This window comes from Ctenopharyngodon idella, chromosome 8 (assembly GCF_019924925.1).
Source record: "Ctenopharyngodon idella isolate HZGC_01 chromosome 8, HZGC01, whole genome shotgun sequence".
Taxonomy (NCBI): Eukaryota; Metazoa; Chordata; class Actinopteri; order Cypriniformes; family Xenocyprididae; genus Ctenopharyngodon; species Ctenopharyngodon idella.
The window spans coordinates 26,300,025-26,321,462 of NC_067227.1; the positions used below are offsets into that span (position 1 = coordinate 26,300,025).

The following is a 21,438-nucleotide window of genomic DNA, read 5'->3' on the forward strand; positions in this document are numbered from 1 at the left end:
AGGTGATTCAAAGTAGTATCACTTTGCTCCTTATGTCATAACCAATTTAATGATCCCCTTTTCCAAATCATGTAAAAACAATACATGAAGGCTACAAAAATGGCAATTAATCATTATAAAAAAGCTATACTAGATTATAGGGATGATTGACATTCAAATGACTGCGAAAATAATTTAATATTAATTATTTAATGATTAAACATTTTACAGTCTACTTAAGAAAGCATTAAAGAAAAAGAGTATGTTTAGGTTCAGTAATTTCACTTTAATGGCAATTAATAGGTCCTTTTCATTGCCATTAATATGAAATAACTGAACATAAACATACAAGCAAATTTCAGCACTCACTTTGTAACATATTTTGTATAAAACTCACATTCATTATATATGGTTATATTTAAATAAACTACACATTACATCATCCATGTTGCCATGTTAACATTAAGTATTTATCTATTAGAAACACTCAAAACACTTCCAATTTTGAAAAGCAGATGAACACTGGAGACACCCAAAGAGAAAATAATTTGACCCAGTAAAAGCTTCCACATTGAACATACAAAAAACAAAAAACAAAAAAAAATACACATCCCTCAACCTGAAATACTCCACAAAACTCACTGACACTCAGGGCACCAGTGCAGCACTGGCTATGAGACCAGACAGCTTAAAAAAAAAAAAAAAAGGGCTACCTGCGAAGCAATAGTGGTCCACATCCTGTAGGCTGGACTGTTTGGTCAGCCTGGCCCTCTCTTCTTCAAAACTACTGCTGGACAGCAGGGTCCTCAATGACATAATCTAGCAGCACTAGATTAATATCTAATCTCACATGGAATAAAACAGACCTGATGCGGTGAGGGTTCTGCTTCAATCTGAGAGGGTTTGATTCTTAAGCAAGATTTTAAGCAGGGGAGGAGCATGAAAGTGCTTTGAGGTTGGAAAAATGTTTTTGGGAGAGTCTCCACGCCTTGAGCATGCCTGCGTCTGCTGGTCTTCCTCTACAGCTGTCAACCAGCCACAAACACACACACTGCATGTCTGGGCAGCTGCCCCTTTCCTTAGGGAAAAGTGTGGCAAGACAAAACGTGGGAAGGGATAGATGAGAAAAGACTTCAGAAACTCACTTTAATAATCATTATAACAAATTCTGCCTCCAAGATTTGGCTTGATTTTTCAAAACTAATGTGGTGTTACCATGGTACAGGGGTGGTATCAAAAAGCAACACCATGGGATTTGATATGTCATATGATTGCAATTTTCACATCCTGAGGGGATTTACATTAACATACCAACTTGCAAGAGCAACAGCCAAATTATTCATCCTCAACTTGCATCACAAAATCAACAGCAGCATAAGCAAGTCCATCATGACACATCATGATAAATACAATGGATGGCTTCACAATGGTAGTCTAGTCATTCAACACACCAACTAGATGAACTAATTTTTAAAATCTGGCTGATGCCAATAAAGTGATAATTATTTTGGAAAAAAAAAAAAAAAAAAAAATTCCTTTCCATTCATCAAAGAATTCTGAAACAAACAAACAAAAAAAAAGTATAATGTTTCCACAAAAATAATAAACAGCACCAAGACTGGGAAGCAGCATATTAGAATGATTTCTGAATGATCATGTGACACTGATCCCAAAAAGATCCCAATAAATTAAACTCAAAACAATCGTTATGCATAAAAGACACAAGCCAAGCCAAAGACTGGTCTTCTGCCAGGTCTTACACAATGCAATAAACAAGCAAGAACACGCAGCTCAGACAGTCAAGGCCTGTGTGGCAAACCCAACTTCGCCACACACAGGCACATATGCACACAGATATTTATTGCCCTACCTTTATTCCTAACCAGCATGCAGTGCTTCCCAGTCCTGGTCAACTGACTGATCCACAGTTCCCAATACATGATCCAAGTTCCAGTACAAGGCTGATGGGAAAACACTCTAGCCGCCAATACTCAGTTCTGGGTTTAATTCATACAAGACAGCGAGTTGAAAATCTGACACGCTCCTCTTGGTTGTATCATTTCAGAGTCTCCGGTGCAACTCCGAACTCAGAGTTTCCAACCCTGCAGCCGGAATGCCAGTCCAACTTGATTGTGGGCCTCCATGCCAACTGCCTTGAGTAAGAAATGTCCACATGTGCTTGTGTGAGATATGGGAAGAGTGGAGTTCTGAGGGTGGTTTTATTAGACGTCTTGCGAGGGGAGGCGTGTGGGGGGCCCGTTGGTTTCAGAAGGGGGTAGGAACGAGCAGATGGTTCCATTTCTGCACCATGTGTGCCGCCTGTGCTGCCTACCCAACATCCTCATGGGAGAGGCTGGAAAAGCGTGGAGGTGTAAAAACAAAATGCCTGTGCGACATTAAACGTACCCGTGAGTTTCAGAGCAGCATGTAAAGTGTATTAAGACGGGATGCTCATTGCTCAATTATTCAGGTACACCAAAAACCTCTCAACATTAAGGGAAAAAATCATCAGCACACAAGACCTCAATAGACTACATCCAGTATTTCTCAACTCTAGTCCTCAGGTTTTAGTCTCAATATTCAACACACTAAGAATCTTATGAGTTGAATCAGCTGTTTTAATTAATGAGACATCTAAAACATTCTGGTAGGTAGATGATGTCTGCTTGGAAAAATAAAATGCTTATGTGAACATAGTAAAAGAAAAAGAAAAAAGATTTGAGTCTTAGTTTAGACTACAGAGGTCAGCTACTGACAAGTTTAATGGACAACAAAACCCACCATCAAGTCATGTCAAAATGATTCATGAGACAAGAACACATGAATGCCAGACAATGTCTTACCAATTACCATCAGTCATACAAGTTGGGAGTTTGTCAATCACACAATAGATAGAACAATAGATAGATAGAACGATAGACAAAACGATAGATAGAACAATAGATAGAATGATAGCGATAGATAGAACGATAGATAGATAGAACGATAGAATGATAGAACGATAGATAGATAGAATGATAGATAGAAGATAAACAGATAGATAGAATGATAGATAGAATGATAGACAGAACGATAGAATGATAGATAGATAGATAGATAGATAGATAGAGATAGATAGAACGATAGATCCATCGATAGATAGATAGATAGATAGAACGATAGACAGAACAATAGATAGATAGAACGATAGACAGAATGATAGATAGATAGAAAGATAGATAGATAGACAGATAGAACGATAGATAGAACGATAGATAGAACGATAGATAGAACGATAGATAGAACGATAGATAGAATGATAGATAGAATGATAGAATGATAGATAGAACGATAGAATGACAGATAGAACGATAGAATGACAGATAGATAGACAGATAGATAGACAGAACGATAGATAGATAAAACGATAGAATGATAGAACGATAGACAGATAGATAGAACGATAGATAGACAGACAGAACGATAGAACGATAGACAGAACGACAGAATGATAGAACGATAGATAGAAAGAACGACAGATAGAAAGAACGACAGAACGATAGACAGAACGATAGACAGAACGATAGATATAGATAGAACGACAGATAGAAAGAACGACAGATAGATAGAAGGAATGATAGAACGATAGATAGAACGATAGACCGAATGATAGACAGAACGATAGATAGATAGATAGATGTCACAGTACATTCACAAACATCGCTCACCCTCATGCAACACTTCTGATTGATCTAGCAATTGACCAGCGTAGGGCACGTCGCGTGGCCGCATGTGTTTGTCCTGCGTGTGCTCCTCAGCACACGTGCGGTTTCTGTGTGTGTCTTTGTGTGCAGGAGCTTCGCTGTGAGACAGCTGGGGGAATGCTGTGTGCGCGGTGTGAATGGGCATACTGAACGGACTGACCTGTATGGCCTTGTCCTGATGGGCGTTTAGCGCAGCTGTTGTGCTGGGCTTAGGCCAGGCTTATAGCAGCTGCACCAGCACCTCTGTACTCTGACTGGAGCTGCTCTCAACTAACACAGCTTAGGGACAGAACATCCTGATCTGAAAGGCCATTAAACTTCTATTCCTTTACAATCAATACATTCAAACTGCACTTTGGTGCACTTCAGCTTCATTAGCAAGTTAAGTTTAACAAAAGCCCAGTAATAAAAAAAAAATCTAAAATGTTATATAAAATGCTGCAAGTTAATTTAGGCATCACAACATTATAGTGTACAGTATGAAAAGATTACAAGATTACAAAAACGTAGGCAAAATACTTTGGGTAACACGCCATTCCAGCCCATATAAGAATATTTTTACACAAGCATGTTTTACTTGAAATCACACCAGTCATGGGACTTTCTGAAAGCCTGTCAAAGTGATGAACAGTAACCGAGAGGGGGCGGGGTTTAGCGATGGGTCAATTGTCTCAACTCCTCCCCAAAATCCAATAAACCAGACACCTCACCTGCCCGTCATCAGCTCTGAAATTCCCAAGGCACAGAGCAGAACAGCCCCCTAACGTTACACTGGACTGAGACTTGCATCTGTCATGCAGGAAATTACGACCAACATTGTCATGTGCAAGAGCAGCTCGTAGGAGGAACGGCTTTGTTCAAGGGCAAACACATTCCCTGATACTGCAGGATCTTTCTCTGTACTTAAGAACTTTTCAAAACAGGCTGATAGTGCCAGCAGAGTAAAGCATATAGAAGTCAACAGGTAGATGGATACACTGCTGCCAGGGTCTCCCATCACGGTGATAACTGCCTACGTTCATTGCCTTTTTCCCAGTCAGAATAGCTGTTATTTCCTTCAAACAAATTAATTAACCAAGTCACCAAAAAGAATAAATACTGCTAAATATATTAAAGGGATAGCTCACCCAAAAATGAAAATTCTGTCATCATTTACTCACCCTCAATTAGTTCCAAACCTGTATGAATTTCTTTGTTCTGCTGAACACAAAGATAGATATTTGGAAGAATGTCAGTAACCAAACAGATATCGCCCCCCTATTTACTTCCATGGCAGGAAAAATAAGTACTATGGTAGTAAATGGGGGGCGAGATCTGTTTGGTTACAGACATTCTTCCAAATATCTTCCTTTGTGTTCAACGGAACAAAGAAATTCATACAGGTTTGGAACTACTTGAGGGTGAATAAATGATGACAGAATTTTAATTTTTGGGTGAACTATCCCTTTAATGACTGTGTTTGAACAGGATTCACCAAACTTCTATCCCTTCTGCCATTGGTCACCAAACTCATGTTTTTAGTTGAGCTAATGTTGCTGTTTCTGCACTGGTTGGGATGCAGAGTAGAGTTTTGATAGCACCACAGTGTTTACACTTTTGTGGGAATCAATCTACGAATGGTTTACAGTGGTTCTCAATCTGGGGGGCTGGGGCCCAATAAAACGCTTTCAAATTCAAACACTTCCGTGTGCTTTCAAATGCTCCCATGCGTTGATCATTGTAGCCAATCACAGATATATCTGATGAGCGTGTGAACACAATGGCCAATCAGAGGTGTTTACGAATCCACTCAACAGTGCTCAAAGCGTCACATTTTTAAAATTTCAGTACCGACTTGGTATCGAAGTCGGTACTTTTGACAACACTACTAGGGGGCAATAAGCCTTAAATTATTTAAATTTAGTTATATTAACAATCTGAATTAAAATGATTAAGGAAAAAACAAAGATGTACACATTAAAATGACAATATTTTTTGAGCTTTTAATTACAACAAGGGTACCAAAGGTACAGCTTAGATTGGAGGGCCTTTGAATATTATCTTGGAGTCAAAAAGTTGAGAACCACAGCTCTAAAAAAAATAGTTAACCTAAAATGAACATTCTGTCATTATTTACTTAACCCTCATGTTGTTCCAAACCTCTATGTTTTCCTTTTTTCACAGAAAACAAAAGATTTTTTTAAAATGACAGTTTGAGCAAAACAATAAAAAAAAAAAATAAAAAAAGTAAAAGTATACAAGTATAAAATTATGCTATTGACACCAAAACAATGTTCTCAGTTTCTCAAATATAGAAAAAATATGCAACATGCATTTTTCAGTTTTGACAAGAATGCAGGCTAGACAACGCCTTCTGTGCAAGATTATCGGTCAATGATGGCTTTAATTTGGTCAGTTCTTCACAAAACCTCTTACAAGCCTTTTATAGAATTGGAATATAGCACAGAAGTTGTATGAACTACTTTTCTATTTTCTTTTTAGAGCTTGACATCATCTAATCATGTTGTACAACAAGAGCTGCGCTATGATTCTTCAAAATTTCAAATTTACAAGCCTAGAAAAACACAAACAGCATACAAGTTTTATATGAGGGTGAGTAAATAATAACAGACTTTAATTTTCATGGTGAACTATTCCTTTAACTGGGATAGGAGAAAGTATTTCAAAATTGAACAAATGACACGTCATCTTTTGTGCTTTAGAGGTATGAGGCAAGAATCACCATTACACCCCAAGAGTGTTGGTGAAGTGTTGCGTTTGGGAATGACAGCACAAGCTCACCTGTTTATCTGAAAGTGCTCAGCACATCACAGCAAAAGCCACGTGGTGCAAGACAAGGCCTATTTTTAGATCCAGCACAAAACAAAACTATCTTGCCATAAATACTCCCAGAATAATCACACTGTGTACATGCACAGAGGAACCACCGAACAATGATTCCTCAAACAATGAGCCCATATAAGCAGAACACTATGAAGGACAGATCCTGTTCATTCACAATAATGAGGATCCAACAAGAGCCCTCTGCAACAAAGAATGCACAGTTGTCCCCCTCTCACTAAGTCTCTTCCTCCTTTCCAGTAAATGGCTCTCCAGTTGAAAAGACTAATGCAGTATATTACATGACAACAGACAATCCGATGAATACAAATGTCAATAGGAGAACTTAAGAAATTACCACATCTGCGATTAACAAAATGTGTCAACAATAGGGATGGGAATTGTAATGAATTTAAAAGGATAGTTCACCCAAAAACCCAAAAATGAAAATCATTTATTCACCCTCAAGTGGTTCCAAACCAGTTTCTTTTTATCTGTTGAACACAAAAGATGATATTTTGCAGAATGTTAGTAACCAAAGAGTTGACGGCCATTGACTGCCACAGTATTTTTTTCCATATTATGGAAGTCAATGACTACTGTCAACTGTTTGATAACTAGCATTATTCAAATCTTCTCAGAACCAATAATCTCATATAGGTTTGGAACAACTTGAGGGTGAGTAAATGATGACAGAATTTTTGGGTGAGCTATCCCTCAAATAAACTATCCCCCAAATAAAAGCATCAAGTCACTTGTGTTTGAGTACCTCCAAATTTGACAAATCAGAACTCAAAAGGGACAAAAAAAGGGTATCGGATCACAAACTCTAAAACTCTTGGAAGAAGTAAATATAGGCATAATTACAATACTTCTGCCAAGAGTTTTAGAGTTTGCTGACATCCTCAATAAAAGGTTACAGACGTACTGTGCAACAGACAGAATTTCATCATTTACACGCTCCATTACCACAACAAGACAACTGCTTTCCAAACGTTATTCATTCACAAATGAAGACATGAGTTTGTATTATGATACACTACTTTCTTTTTTTTTTTTAAAGGACCCTTATGTCACATAGACTACCGCTCAAACGTTTGGGGTTGGTAAGATTTTTGAATGTTTTTGAAAGAAGACTCTTAATGCTCACCAAGGCTGCATTTATTTGATCAAAAATACAGCAAAACAGTAATATTGTGAAATATTATTGCAACTGAAATATGTCAAATGTCATTTACTCCTGTCAGTGCTTCCCACAGGTTTGAAATATACTTCCGGTGGTAGCCGGGTGAAAAATCCTCCTATTACCCACGGCACAGAAATGATCTACTGCATGTGACAAGGTAATAATTTGTGATTTTTAACAGTATTTTTATTTATTGAAATTAATTTTAATTACATAGCATACTGTTACATTTAATTACATACTAATATTATGTATTATTATGCATTGTAAATTATGCAAAATTACAGCATTTAAATGGTTCTCCTTTTCATATGGTCTCCTTGCTATGTCATATAGTGTCTCTCTCAGTGAATGGGACACAGATTTTACTAGTAAAATTTATATAATGAATATGTATCAAATAATGTTCTTAGTCTTTTCTTCCTGTGGGGGAGACTACAATAATTTACTATGAATTAAATGGAAATCAAATTAAATACAATTTATTGTGTAACCAAAATACCAATAATGCCCAGAAGAAGAAGAAAAAAAAAACTTAGCTTGTGACTTTTAATTATAAACAGGCCCCAAATATACCGGGACTCTTATTTTGAAATGTCTACACAATTGCGGGCTGATCATTCATATTCTTACAAACGTCTAAAACATATTATATAAAGGCCATAAAGTTGACATTGTCATAATTCATCAACCTGAGTTCATTAGCAATCGCTTGGCATAAATGTGCGCTGTTCATTGACTGAGAATCAATTTGAAGCAGTGTGAAGCGCTGCTGCGCGAGCCTGTAGAACGCGCAACAGCGCCGCCTTCTCACTTTGCAACATGCAGCACTCTTTGTGAAATACCTACCGCATCTCTGCAGCGCCCGTGGGAATGTCAGCGGGAGTAAACAGTTCTGACGCACACGTAACGAGCAGGTACGAAACGCGCGGGGCGAGGGGAGATTTTCCACTAGTTAATCGATCGCGGATGGTTTCATTATCTCGGGCAGATACAAAAGTATACGAGGATAAAAATAATAAAAGCATAAACGTGTCTCCAAATATACTTGGGCGGCCTTTAATATACCTGGGCAGCCCGCCCAAGTAAAGTCTATGTGTGGGAAGCACTGCCTGTAATGCCAAAGCTGAATTTATCATCATCATCATTACTCCAGTCTTCAGTGTCACATGATCCTTCAGAAATCATTCTAATATGCTGATTTGATGCTCAAGAAATAACACAGAAATATCAAGCAGCACAACTGCTGAAAGAACTTGCTGAAAGAAACCTTGTGTAATACTATAATGAATTGACTGTCACTTTGATCAATTTAATGCATCCTTGCTGAATAAAAGTAGCCTATTAATTTCTTTTTTTGGCCAAAACCAAACTTTTGAACAGTACTGTAGCTTTGAGTTTGTCAGAAAATCATCATCAAATCAATTCCTCATTCAGAAAGAGTCCAGTTATGTCCTTTTACACTGTGCTGAGTGGACATTCAATCGGCCTCTATTCCAATGGCCATCAATCTGACAGGCTGGTTTGAATAATGACGCACTTAGGATTATGGGAAATTGCCTGATGCCATTCATTCGGGCCTACATTTGACGACTTACACAAGCAGTTACATAACATACTTTAATTTACAATAAAAATTCGTCTTATTACATCTTATGCAAATTCTTTGTACAAGCATGTACAAACATGAAAATCACACATGCCCTACAGCTTTAAAGTATTTGTAAATAGTTTATGCAACACAACACCGCCTCAAGACACTTAAAAGCCCCATCAGAATGAAATTATATGTTCTTTAATATTTACATAATTCCGAATCATCTTTTGTCAACTACAGTCAACAATAACAGTGACAATCGCAAAAAAAATAGATTGTATGAGTTAGCACTGTGATGCAACCAGAAGGTGTGACATAAGTGAACAAGATTTTACATGGATTTACATATTTACACACTTAATCAGACAATTAGTAAACTCTGTCCATCCTTGCCCTGTTTTTCTCTCTTTGCTTCGAGTCATTTTTGCCCTGTGGCTCCTCCCTCTGAATAACATCCACCTCAGCTTACACAAATCTGATGCACCATTGCTATCTGTTGTTGCCACAACAGAGTGGGTAGAACAGAATTCATCAGACTGCGCAAATCCTCCATATCTGATGAAATTATCCCACAAGCAGCATCCACTGATTAACAGATAAACACACCTACCTCCTCATAACTTAGCCCATTCCTTAATTTTACCTGTTAAGAGCCCTCCAAAGAATTAAATTAAGTAAATTAATATTGGGCACTGATGAGATATAATTATATAATAAAAAAGTTTGCAAATTATACATTACCATTCCTGTTTGGGGTCAGTAAGGTTTTTTTTTTAAAAGAAATTAATACTTTTATGTTTATTCAGCAAGCCCAATTTAAAACAGAGACAGCAGCACAGCAGGAATATTAAGCTGCTGTCACATTAAAAGCTGCACGGATCCAATATACCGATACACATGCATTTAATTTCTCAATTCTCAACGCGTGCAAAGGATAAACTTTCATGACGATGCAGCACTGGCCTGACAGTTCCATCAATTGTCCCAAGCGTCGCTCACGCCGGCACCGGGCAGTCCGTACTGTCGAGCCCTGCTATATTTTGTACAGGTTTCATTTTTGTTTTGTTTTATTTTACCCAGAGAAAAATGTTGGATTATGCAACAGACATTATACAACTCAGTGCCTTCACACAGTTAATTAATCAAAACCATCAATATGGGCTTTTTTTATGTTATAGCCATTATGCCAATGGTCTTAAATTGATAAAAAAAAAAAAAAAAAAAAATATGTGCGTAATAACGATAAATATTGGTGGCTGACACAACAGTGCATTTCTAAAAAGAAATGTTTCCTGAGCATCAAATCAGCACATAAGAATGACTTCTGAAGGATCATGTGACACTGAAGACTAGAGTAATGATGCTGAAAATTCAGCTTTGCCATCACAGTAATAAATTACAGTTTAAAATACATTTAAAAAAAAAAACTCTATATTGTTCTATTATTCTATATTGTAATAATACTTTTATATATAATTTCACAATATTACTGTTTTTAATGTATTTTTGATCAAATTAAATGCAGTCTTGGTGAGCATAAGAAACTTCTTTCATAAACATTAGAAAAAAAATTAAAAATACGCAAAATTAAAATCTATATAAACTCACTAAACTGACTAGACAGTTTCTGGATAACTAATCAACCATACTGTTGACCCAACACATTCAGACCATGTTAGGAATGCTGTTCCTAAAAGCACAACAAATCTCCATTAAATATACAAGCATCACAACTCTTTGCGCAGGTCTAAAAAGAGCCTGCTTAACCAAGAAACAACTACAGGGCCTGCACTTTATTTGGATGCGAGAACGGTATTTGAGGACATTCTGATGAAGGCTTTAAGAAGAGGCATTCTCTAAGGAAATTAACAACCATGGTGGTTAAGACAACCACATCACCAGGTGAGGGTGAACGCATTCGCTCGGTCTCAGAGATAAGACAGCATAAGCCTTCAGTATTTAATGAGCCTGGTGGGCTAGACCCATTATAAGACGGATAGATTAAGTCAGCCAAGTGGTCTTGCGAACAGGAAGTGTTGGCAGGCTGTGGGGGTCCTGTCTGAACACGCATCATGACCTCAATAGCGCCAAGGAGGCATCATCTATTTAACTACCATGGTTGTTGGGTGTTGACAACACTTTCAGTGAATATAACTATGCCATACTAAACAGATCATAACACGTTTTAATTCAAACATCCATTATCAATAGAAAATGAGCTGTACTACAGCTCAAGGGTGTGATAAAATTATATAACCCAGTGAATGCATGTTATTAGCGAAATGGAACACTCTGTTTCAGAAAGTTCCTGTGGAGTGAACATGACGCCTCAAATAAATAAAAACACCCAAACATTCACAACATAAAAATGCACAAAGGCAGGGAAAGGGAATGGCAATGACACTTAAACTAAGCAGATGCTAGGATGCGTCTGATGATAATGCAGATCTCCTGGATTTAACCCTAATCTCCCCTCTGTCCGCATCTGATTTCACTACTGAATTGTGGGATTATTCATTCAGTGTTCCAAGACACATCGTAGAGCTCAGACAGGCTATTCTTTGTGGATGGGATTCAACTGGGATTGATTAGAACTACTTTGATGAGTATATGACCAAGAATGAAAGGCCAAGCAGGGACTTTTTATTTAGGTTTTTTAACCATACATAGTCATACGCACATGCAAAGCTGCATTACAGAACTGCTAATAAAAGGCAAAAATAATCATTTTTTGGGGGGGGGGGGTCACAGGTTCGGTATGATTTCGGTACAATAAGTAGGGCTGGGCGATTTTTCCGATTAATTCGAATTTAATGTTTTGGCTCGATTTTATTATTTTTTAAATCGAGAAATCGCGATTTTGAATAAAAAGGTTAGCAAGCGTTACAATTAGACATGTTGACGATACAGCAATGATAACCGTATTAGGAGAAGAAAATGATCCGACCTCATGATGGCGCCGGCGCGTCTGATTAACCGCTCTCGTGTGACGCTCTATGAGCGTAGAACACATCACTAGTCTTAAGCGGCTGTTCATTCAGTAATGCGTTATTGCGTTATAAAAATGAGACGCAGGCAGTGGAATGAGAAAAAAGGCAGAGTTATTAAAGGCAGGCTTACATGTCTTTTTTTTTTTTTTTTTTTAACTTGACTGCCGTGTTTTTAGAATGACGTTTCATGGGTGAGACGCTGCAAAAGACGCGAGACACAAGTGCAACACCTAAACATGTCCGCCAAACATAAAAACAACAGGACAAATAGCGCAATGGAAGGCAAAAACCTGTAAAGATCTACTACTGTATGTTTGATATTTCATGTTTGCATGATGGTGACAGGCTGAAAGCTGTTGTTTTCTGTTTTTACAAAGCATTTGCTGTTAATAGCCTATTACTGGTGTTATTTATTGCTATTACTTTTTGGCTAAGAAATATTTAGCATTTTCTTATCTTATATTATTTCTGAGCATATAGGATGTGTTTAAGGTAAGTTTGTACAACATTTGCCTTCATATTTCAGGCATATTTCTGCAAAGATATTTAACAAATTGTTTTATATTTACACCATGTTGATCACTTCATGTGTGATGCACTTGGAATGGAACTTTTTTTTTAACCAGATTGTTAATAAAAAGAATGTTACTTAAATCGTATTGTAGTTAAGTTTTTAAGTTGACTAATTAAACAGTAGAGAAAAAAAAAAAAAAAAAAAAAAAAAAAATTGAAATCAAGAATCGGTCAATCGTTCTGAAAATCGTTCAAGATTTTATTTTTTTGCCATATCGCCCAGCCCTAACAATAAGAAAAATGTTCACACTTTAGTTTTAGGGTCCAATTCTCACTATTAAAGGGATCGTTCACCCAAAAATTAAAATTTTGTCATTACTTACTCAACCTCAAGTTGTTCCAAACCTGTGTAAGTTTCATTCTTCTGTTGATCACATAAGAAGATATTTTGAAGAATGTTGGTAACCAGACAATTGATGGCACCCATTGACTTCTATAATAGGAAAAAAAAAAATACTATGGAAGTCAATGGGTGCCGTCAACCGTATGGTTACCAACATTCTTTAAAATATCATCTTCAACAGAAGAAAGAAATTAATACAGGTTTGGAACAACATGAGGGTGAGTAAATGATGACAAATTTTTCATTTTTGGGTGAACTATCCCTTTAACTAACTTCTGCCTATTAAAATGCACTTTTGCATAGGTCATATTTTTTTTGCAGGGCTGATAAAAAAACAAAATGACAATCAACTACATAAAAAAAAAAAAAAAAAAGCATCTCATGTTATAAAAGTACAAAATACTTGTACATTAGGAGTGTTACAATTTGCTCCACTTAAACTATATGTAAACATTCAAAGCTAGACCACTAGATATTGTTGAATTAAGTCGTTATTTTGGGTTTTTTTGGCACACAAAAAGTATTCTTGTCACTTCATAACATTAAGGTTGAACCACTGTAGTCACATGAACTGTTTTAAATATGTTTTTAGTACCTTTCTGGGCACTGAAAGTGGAAATTACTTTCACTCACTTGAGCCATCGAATTTTATCAAAAAAAAGGTCTTACAGGTTTGGAATGACATGAGGGTGAGTAATTAATGACATAATTTTCATTTTTTGGGTGAACTAACCCTTTAAGCCCAACCCTCCTATACTTAATTTTCCGTGCTCCACTCTGCACAGTTGAGAGCCTTTTAAAGTATACTTCTTTGTCCGTGAACTCAGAAAGATGCATTCTATCTGCGCATCTAGAAGACTTGTTTTCAAGCAGTCATTCGCGTATGCACTGTTCTTCTGCTGTTTTTCCTGTTGTGGTGGTTAGCAAACAGTGTTGCATTACCGCGCGCCCCCTTCTGGATTGTAGTGTGGATTGCCTGTGACTGACTATATTCGTCATCTAACTGTATGAACGGAACTGTGAAATCCGTACCGTACAGTTCGGGACGAATAAATGTACCGATACACCCCTAACTACTATATAACAATTTATATAAGCCAAAAAATTTTCAATGCAGGAAAAAAAAAAACATAAAAATTGAACTTTCTGCAGAGCAAGGTACATTAGATTTACAAAGTTCAATTTAATTTCCATGCATTTCCTTCAAACTGTCCATTTCAATGAACCAGTTCAAAACACACCGATTCAATGATTCGCTTGCATCATCATCAGACATCAAACAAGGGCCAAAAAGAGCAGAAAATGCTAACAGATACAGAACAAAGACACCTTTTTCCTGGCCTGAGGTGAAAAGCATGGAAAACCACTGATCTACAGAGAAAGGCAACAGAGAAAGATGCTGAACTGAAAAGTCTCCATCACCGCCCCAACACATAAGAATTACTCCAGTGTGTCATCTAATCCAGACCTTAATAAGGACGCAATGAGAGGATGGAACCGGATAAGGCTGTTAAAATGAAGCAGGATTAGCAGATGTCTACGAGAACACAGGCACCCACTATCTCACCAATGAGACAAAGATGAGTATCCAATTCACAAGTGTGTTACCAACTAGTAACACTTTTTTAAAAAAAAACTATAAAATCAATATTGATACAAATCGTGGTGTTCTAATGACCTCTAGTGGTGCAAAAACAACCGAATCGAACCATGGGCCAAAAAAAGTCCCATCAGGTCTTCATAATAAGACAGAGAGAAATTTGAGACTACTTTATAAAACTTCTTCTCAGCTGTTTTGCTTCAAATCTATCTCAAATATCAAACAATGGATTGCTTAATATAATTTAGCCCTTAATTCCTATCATCTTACATCCTGGGAATTTCACACGTGTCATAGCGCTGTCCACTCAATCCTTTAGGACAAACTGAGATGAAAGAGATATGTAATGTAATTACAACTCAATTACAGCAGCACTATGCCTGCTTACCAGAAACAAAACAGCTCAAAAACCATAACTTCACCAAATACTCAAATTATCTATGATATTCTCTCTTATATTTTTTAAACAGACTGACTGAATTCTGCTTGGATGAGTCTCATTTGAAACTGCTGCCAAATGCCAACATTATATTAAGTTAACACAAATACATCCCATGGTAAAATCACTGTATTGAACAGCCTCGTGGCTTGTCACTTTCCTAAACCTTGGAAATGCATGATATATACAATGATGGAACAAACACAAACAAAAAGGAAACTTTCGAGAGTTCATCTATAAATTTAGTCTTCTACTAATAGTGTGCCAACTAAAGGTCCGCACTGTTCTGAGCTCTAAAAATCAATCGTTTTAGGCACTTTGGACTGCATTAAGTTCAGGGCAGCACTTTGCACCACCCTACTGAAATAATAAAAGCCTGCTGGTACAGGACAGAGTTGATAAATAAATAAAGAGAGTGTGGAACTAGCCCTGTGACCTCAGAGCGGCGACGGGCTGACTCATTGGCTGTCGGCAGGGGATGGGAGAACGTAGACAGGACCACTCATTTATTAATTTATCCCTCTGTCTGATGACACGGTTAAATTAAGCACAATTCGTCACAGTCGTATTGGATGGAATTCTACTAGTCAATGAAAGAGATAAATATTGTCCTGGATCTGTCGGAATTTCGCTTTGAGCATGAGATGAGTCACCTGTCGATGTCCTAAATGCAATATGGGCAGAAAAGCTTTGGGAAATCGAGGAGTCCACCTCCCCCTATTCTTTTGTGTAGTCACCAGACTCTGAGTGATGACCGCACTGCAGTTTCAAAACCAAACAGTGAAGAAGCTTCCTGTTGATGTCATATAACAGAATGTTAATGACAGTTCTACAGTATATCCTCCAGCTATTAACTCTTTCCCCGGCATTGACAGAATTTTTCCGTCATTTATGACACAATCCAGCAATCCATGTTTTCACTGTTATATGGTAGGGGGTGCTGTTATGCATCTTCTGAAAGAGTACAGAATCTCTGGATCCAAAAACAAGCATAGAAGCAGCAGAAACAAATGGTTGAAGCATTGCTTACACATATATAAGCTAACGCGATCATCAAACATTAAACAGCATATCAATAGGGCTGGAACAATACTATCGAAGCATCGTGATTCGTGGATCGTTTCTGATATTTTCCAAATGCATCGCAAATCGATTCTGAGCTTAGTTTTTAACAGCAGATGGCGCTCTAGGCTATTTTTTGACAGCATGCTCAAATGCTCATCTGCTGTTAAAACTAAGCTCACAGAATCGATTCGAGAGATAATCACGATACATACATAAAAAATATCAGAATCGATTCAGAATCATTTCTCGATTCACAATGCATCGATGTATTGTCCCAACCCTACATATCAATCAAAATGCCTAACTTTACTGAATGAATTGTTGAACACAAGAAGAGGTATGGGACTGAATCTGAATCCGATGCGATTTTTTTTTGCTTTTTGTTCAAAATATTACTTTTTTATGAAACTTACCCACATTTAAGTGTTGATAAAAAAGAATGCATGAAGCTAGAATATTTTTTTGTTGTTTAAAAGCAGAGGCTCTGTTCTTTCTTTTGATATATATTGCATGTTCAGATATTCATATAACAAAATATCCTGGGGGCCATGAAAGTCTGCCGTGGAAAGAGTTAAAAGGAGCAATTCGTCGGCGTCGATAGCCTAGTGGTTAGTGCGTCGACATACGGCGCAAATGCGTTCATGGCGACCCGAGTTCGATTCCCGTCTCGAGGTCCTTTGCTGATCCTACCCCCCCTCTCTGCCCAATGCTTTCCTGTCTGCTCTCTACTGTCCTCTCCAAATAAAAGGCATAAAAAGCCCATAAATATAACTTATAAATAAAAAATTTAAAAAAAAAAAGGAGCAATTCATCGAAAACTTAAAATTGTCATTATTTACTTACCCCAATGTTGTTCCAAACCCATATGCCTTTTTTTTTTTTTTTTTTTTTTTTTACATCAGAATGCCGGCTCATTATTGGCTAGCTTCTGCGTCAGCATCCCACGCATGCGTTGTGATGCTCACGTGAACCGCGTCGACCAATACTGAGTCGGAGTTCTGTCGTAAAATACGGAAGCGCTGCACTGTTTACTACGTCAACAGCATAGGAGACAGACAGGAAAGAGAAGAAATTGTTGAATAAAGTCATTATTTTTGCTTGTTTTGTTTTTTTTGCGCACAAAAAGTATTCTCATAACATTAAGGCTGAACCACTGTAGTCACTTGGACTATTTTAACGATGTCTTTACTACCTTTCTGGGCCTTGAAAGTGGTATTAACGTTGCAGTCTATCAGAGGCCAGAAAGCTCACAGATTTCATCAAAAATATCTTCATTTGTGTTTTGAAGATGAACGAAGGTCTTATGGGTTTGGAACGACATGAGGGTGAGTAATTAACGACAGAAGTTTCACTTTTGAGTGAACTACCCTTTAGGTTCCCTGATATAGGCTAACCTGCAATTCTGCAAATCCCCAGTTTATTCCCATTAATTCCCATGGAAAGTTTCCCACTTTGAACATTCACAGAATTTTGAAACCTTAAATCCAACTAACTATGCTATGGAGAGAAAAAAAAAATCTGTGTTTGTTCCAAACAATCTGATTTGACCAAGTAAAATAATTGGAGATCAGGCATTATAAGATGTTCTAGTCTCCATTGTTAAATATAAAGTGTGTCTGATGAAGATTATCATAGCAGTTAGTCACCACTGGTATATGACAGACAGGCCTGTAACCATACAATAATTATCCTGATTATTCAGATGACTTTCAGCCACAGCTATACGTCTGGCTATAAGGGATGAGAGTAAAAATAACTCATCTGCAACCATCACATGTCAGTGTTTCCAGCCGAAGGGTTCACTGTCAAGATGTGACAAGCTCCTCGTAGGCATTGTCAAACCACCCTATGGAGAACAGACCAACGCTGGGCACGAGCCTCCAAGGAGACCTAACGCAACTCCTGGGTAATGGATAACAGACATCACTGTTCATCTAACACCATCCAAATAGTGCTAAAGACAATGTCTTGACTCCTTTGCAGTGAAAACCACACATCTAATGAAATCCCAAACAATGTGCCACAGTCACAATAATCACAACAAACAACACCTGAATATGAGATTTAAGAAAAAATAAATCTGCGTGACACACAAACAGTATTATGATAAAATATGTGCTTTGTGTTACAGCCTGAAACAAATGAGTCACTCACGAGCGAAATCCGAGAAAGTAGTGGCTTCCCCAGCAGCTTTCCCACCAGCAAGTGCTTTATAAGAGACAATAAATGCCAATCCCTATCAAATAACAGTCATCAGATAGCATTTCTACAGTCAGGATAGTATTGTGTCTGAACTTCCCCTTCTCGGTTGAGTTACTACCCTTAAAAAAAAAAAAAAAAAAAAAACACAATCCTCAACATCAAATGCCAAATTTACACTTAAGGTGGCACAGAAGCGCTTCTGAAGTGGCAATTAGATGTCTTTACACTGTTTATAGTGCTAGTACACAGATTGACACATACTGGGGTTCAAACTGGGGTTTGAACCTACAACCTACAGCAACAACAACCCTTCATAATCTACAATGTTCTAATGGAAGGTGACCAGACACTGCCCATGCCTGACCACTTACAAAACCCATGTTAAACTCATGAACTGTTTCTACCAGGGCTGTAACCACCACAGACATTGAGGGAGACAATTATGCTCTGCTGTGTGTGTGTAGCTACGATGAAAAAAAGTTTTAAAGGGTACATTTTAGGGTGGTCTGTCTTAGCAGTCTAATAGTGCACGTCCATGTCAAATAAAAAAATAAAAAAATGGTTTGGTCCCCCCAATATTCATGACAGGGTTACGGCCATGGTTTCAACGAAGTCAAATAAAAGCGAGTGTTGTTTATAAGAAAAAGGTGATCGAACTGGCTGACCTGAGCTCATTTATTAGCCACATTTCTGAGGTTGTGAGACAAAACCTACTGAGTTGCCTTCCTAGACAGCATGTTAAGGCATGAAAGAAGTGTTTGGACGCATTCATGGTGTCAAAATAACACTGTCTAGATAAGCAGATCAGATTTTGCAACACAGCCTGAGAGTCATGGAGTATTTCCGCTTATCCTGACGGATCTATCGCAACTTCTCACCGGAGAGCAGCTCCACATTTTACCGACTATGACTTGCATGTTGCCAGTGACTCAAAGACAGAAACCTGCGAAATGAACAGCTGAATGGGCTCATACCTGAGTGCAGGGTGAAAACATTGATTCCTGGATCCGGCATGATGTTCGCTGCAGCGACGGCAGTTCTGCCCGGTGGCGTCCCTGTGATGTTGCTGCTGCTGCCGCCGCCGCCGCCGCCGCCGTCTCGGGGTCTCCTCCCGGAGCTGCTGGCCCGGTTCGATCTGCCCTGCTGCGGTTGCCCCTGCGGTGGGGTCTGAATCCCCGCGGAAGCCCCTTCTCCCACGCGGCCTACCTGTTGTCCCATCCTGCGAGTGTTCTGGGTGGGAAAATAACACAGATCTGTGGAAAGACCCGCCGTCCGTTTGGACCGCTCACATCCCACAACGAACGAACCGCGGGACGACGGCCTGTTCTGCTAGGGATGATAGTCTTCCCTTTCTTGGTCACCCTCCTCCTCCTCTTCCTCCTCTTCCTCCTCTACCGGACCGGACCGAGCTCCGTTAGCTTAGCTTAGCAGTCTCTGTGAGTATGTGTGTGTGTGTGTATGAGAGCGAGCGATAGAACCCACCCACCACCTAACAGCTAACAACACACTGTCTAATCGTTAAATTCTACTAAACGGCACCGGATAAGCGGCTCTGTTAAACGGGAATGTACAATCCTCCTGCCCCCAGCACTGTTTCTCTTAAAACGAACCCGTCTGGGGTCGTTCCGTTCTGCTCCAGCCGCTGCGCGCCCCCTCCGCCGCCGCCATCTTTACCGCAGAATCAGTGGCGTGCGCTGCACGAGCCAATGACGGAGAGCGCGCAGCACATCATCATCGTAGTGATGCAAAATATCTCTCTTGAATATTAATATTAACATAAGCAAAACCAAGAGTTGTTCATTCATAATGTACAGTGAATAACATGTTATCGATACTAACTCGATAATCTAAACAGTACAGTAAAACAAGTGTCTTTCTAAAACAACATAAAGAAAATTATGCTAATTCACTTATATATCAATATCATATTTAATAATAATATTAAATGCTCTAATAATAGGTTTTGCTCTCAATTAATACCAAACACTACAGTAGCCTATTGTTTATTAATCTGTCATTTGTAAAATAATGATTCGGAGCCAGACCATTTTATGTATTTGGAGTAGTGCTGTCAATCGATTAAAAAAAAGTAACTAATTAATCGCATTTTTTTCCTTTAATTAATCGCACCTAACGTTAAATTATTAACATTATATTTTTTATATAATTTCACATTTAATTTCCAAATTAATGTAGAAACAACAAAGACAGTAGCGGCTATTTTAAATAATTGTTTAATGGCATTTAAAAAAAAAAAAAAAAAAAAAAAAAAAAGGCCAGTATCACCGATAGTACCAATGATGTCTCTATAAATATATTTCCCTCTCAATTTTAGCTATTAACTATAGGTATTCCTCATTACAGTATAGTTGAAAGCTATCGATTTTTAACATTTATTAGGCTTTAAAAAAATATAACAACTTTTAATTTAAGTGAACTTAAAACAATCTTCACATAAACCCATTATAATAAATGTCACATTTACCTGTGTCCTTCATCAGGGCTAAATTTTTCCTATTGGCCGGACTGGTTAAGATTATTACTTGCCCTGTTAAAACGGACAAAATGTTGTAACCTTGTAAACTGTGCTTTAAGATTTTCAGGTAGGTCTAACAGGTAGGATATATACAGAAAATGAATAAAGTTATCAAACACTTCACAGTCTTTACTGCATAAATTATAAATTTAATATAAATGAATCCTTATTATAGCTACACATGTCATTCAGTCAAGAGCAGAATGTGTTTTGCTCATTTAAGACTTCATTCAACTCATTTAACTTGTGTGCATGGGAGGATACTCGAGGCATTTTGGCATAATTTTGTGTGTTTTTGTCTATGCAAGCACTGTCTGAAGAGGCTTTCTGTGCGCATGAGTTGTGTGTGTCACACAGACAGAAGA

At 37.9% G+C, this 21,438-nt stretch overlaps 1 protein-coding gene across 4 annotated transcripts in view; it reads right to left on the reverse strand.

Moving 5' to 3' along the window:
* Positions 1-20,258, reverse strand: part of abl2 (c-abl oncogene 2, non-receptor tyrosine kinase) — a 33,134-nt gene extending 12,876 nt beyond the window's left edge. Inside the window, exon 1 of one of the 4 annotated variants that reach the window (XM_051902106.1) lies at positions 19,512-20,258. In XM_051902106.1, coding sequence (XP_051758066.1) covers positions 19,512-19,755 — 244 coding nt within the window. In that variant the 5' untranslated portion in view covers positions 19,756-20,258. Of the gene's footprint in view, positions 1-692; positions 959-3,686; positions 3,837-19,511 lie in introns of those variants that run through there. The other 3 variants (XM_051902107.1, XM_051902108.1, XM_051902109.1) reach the window with 3 other exon arrangements.
* Positions 20,259-21,438: the final 1,180 nt, after the last annotated feature.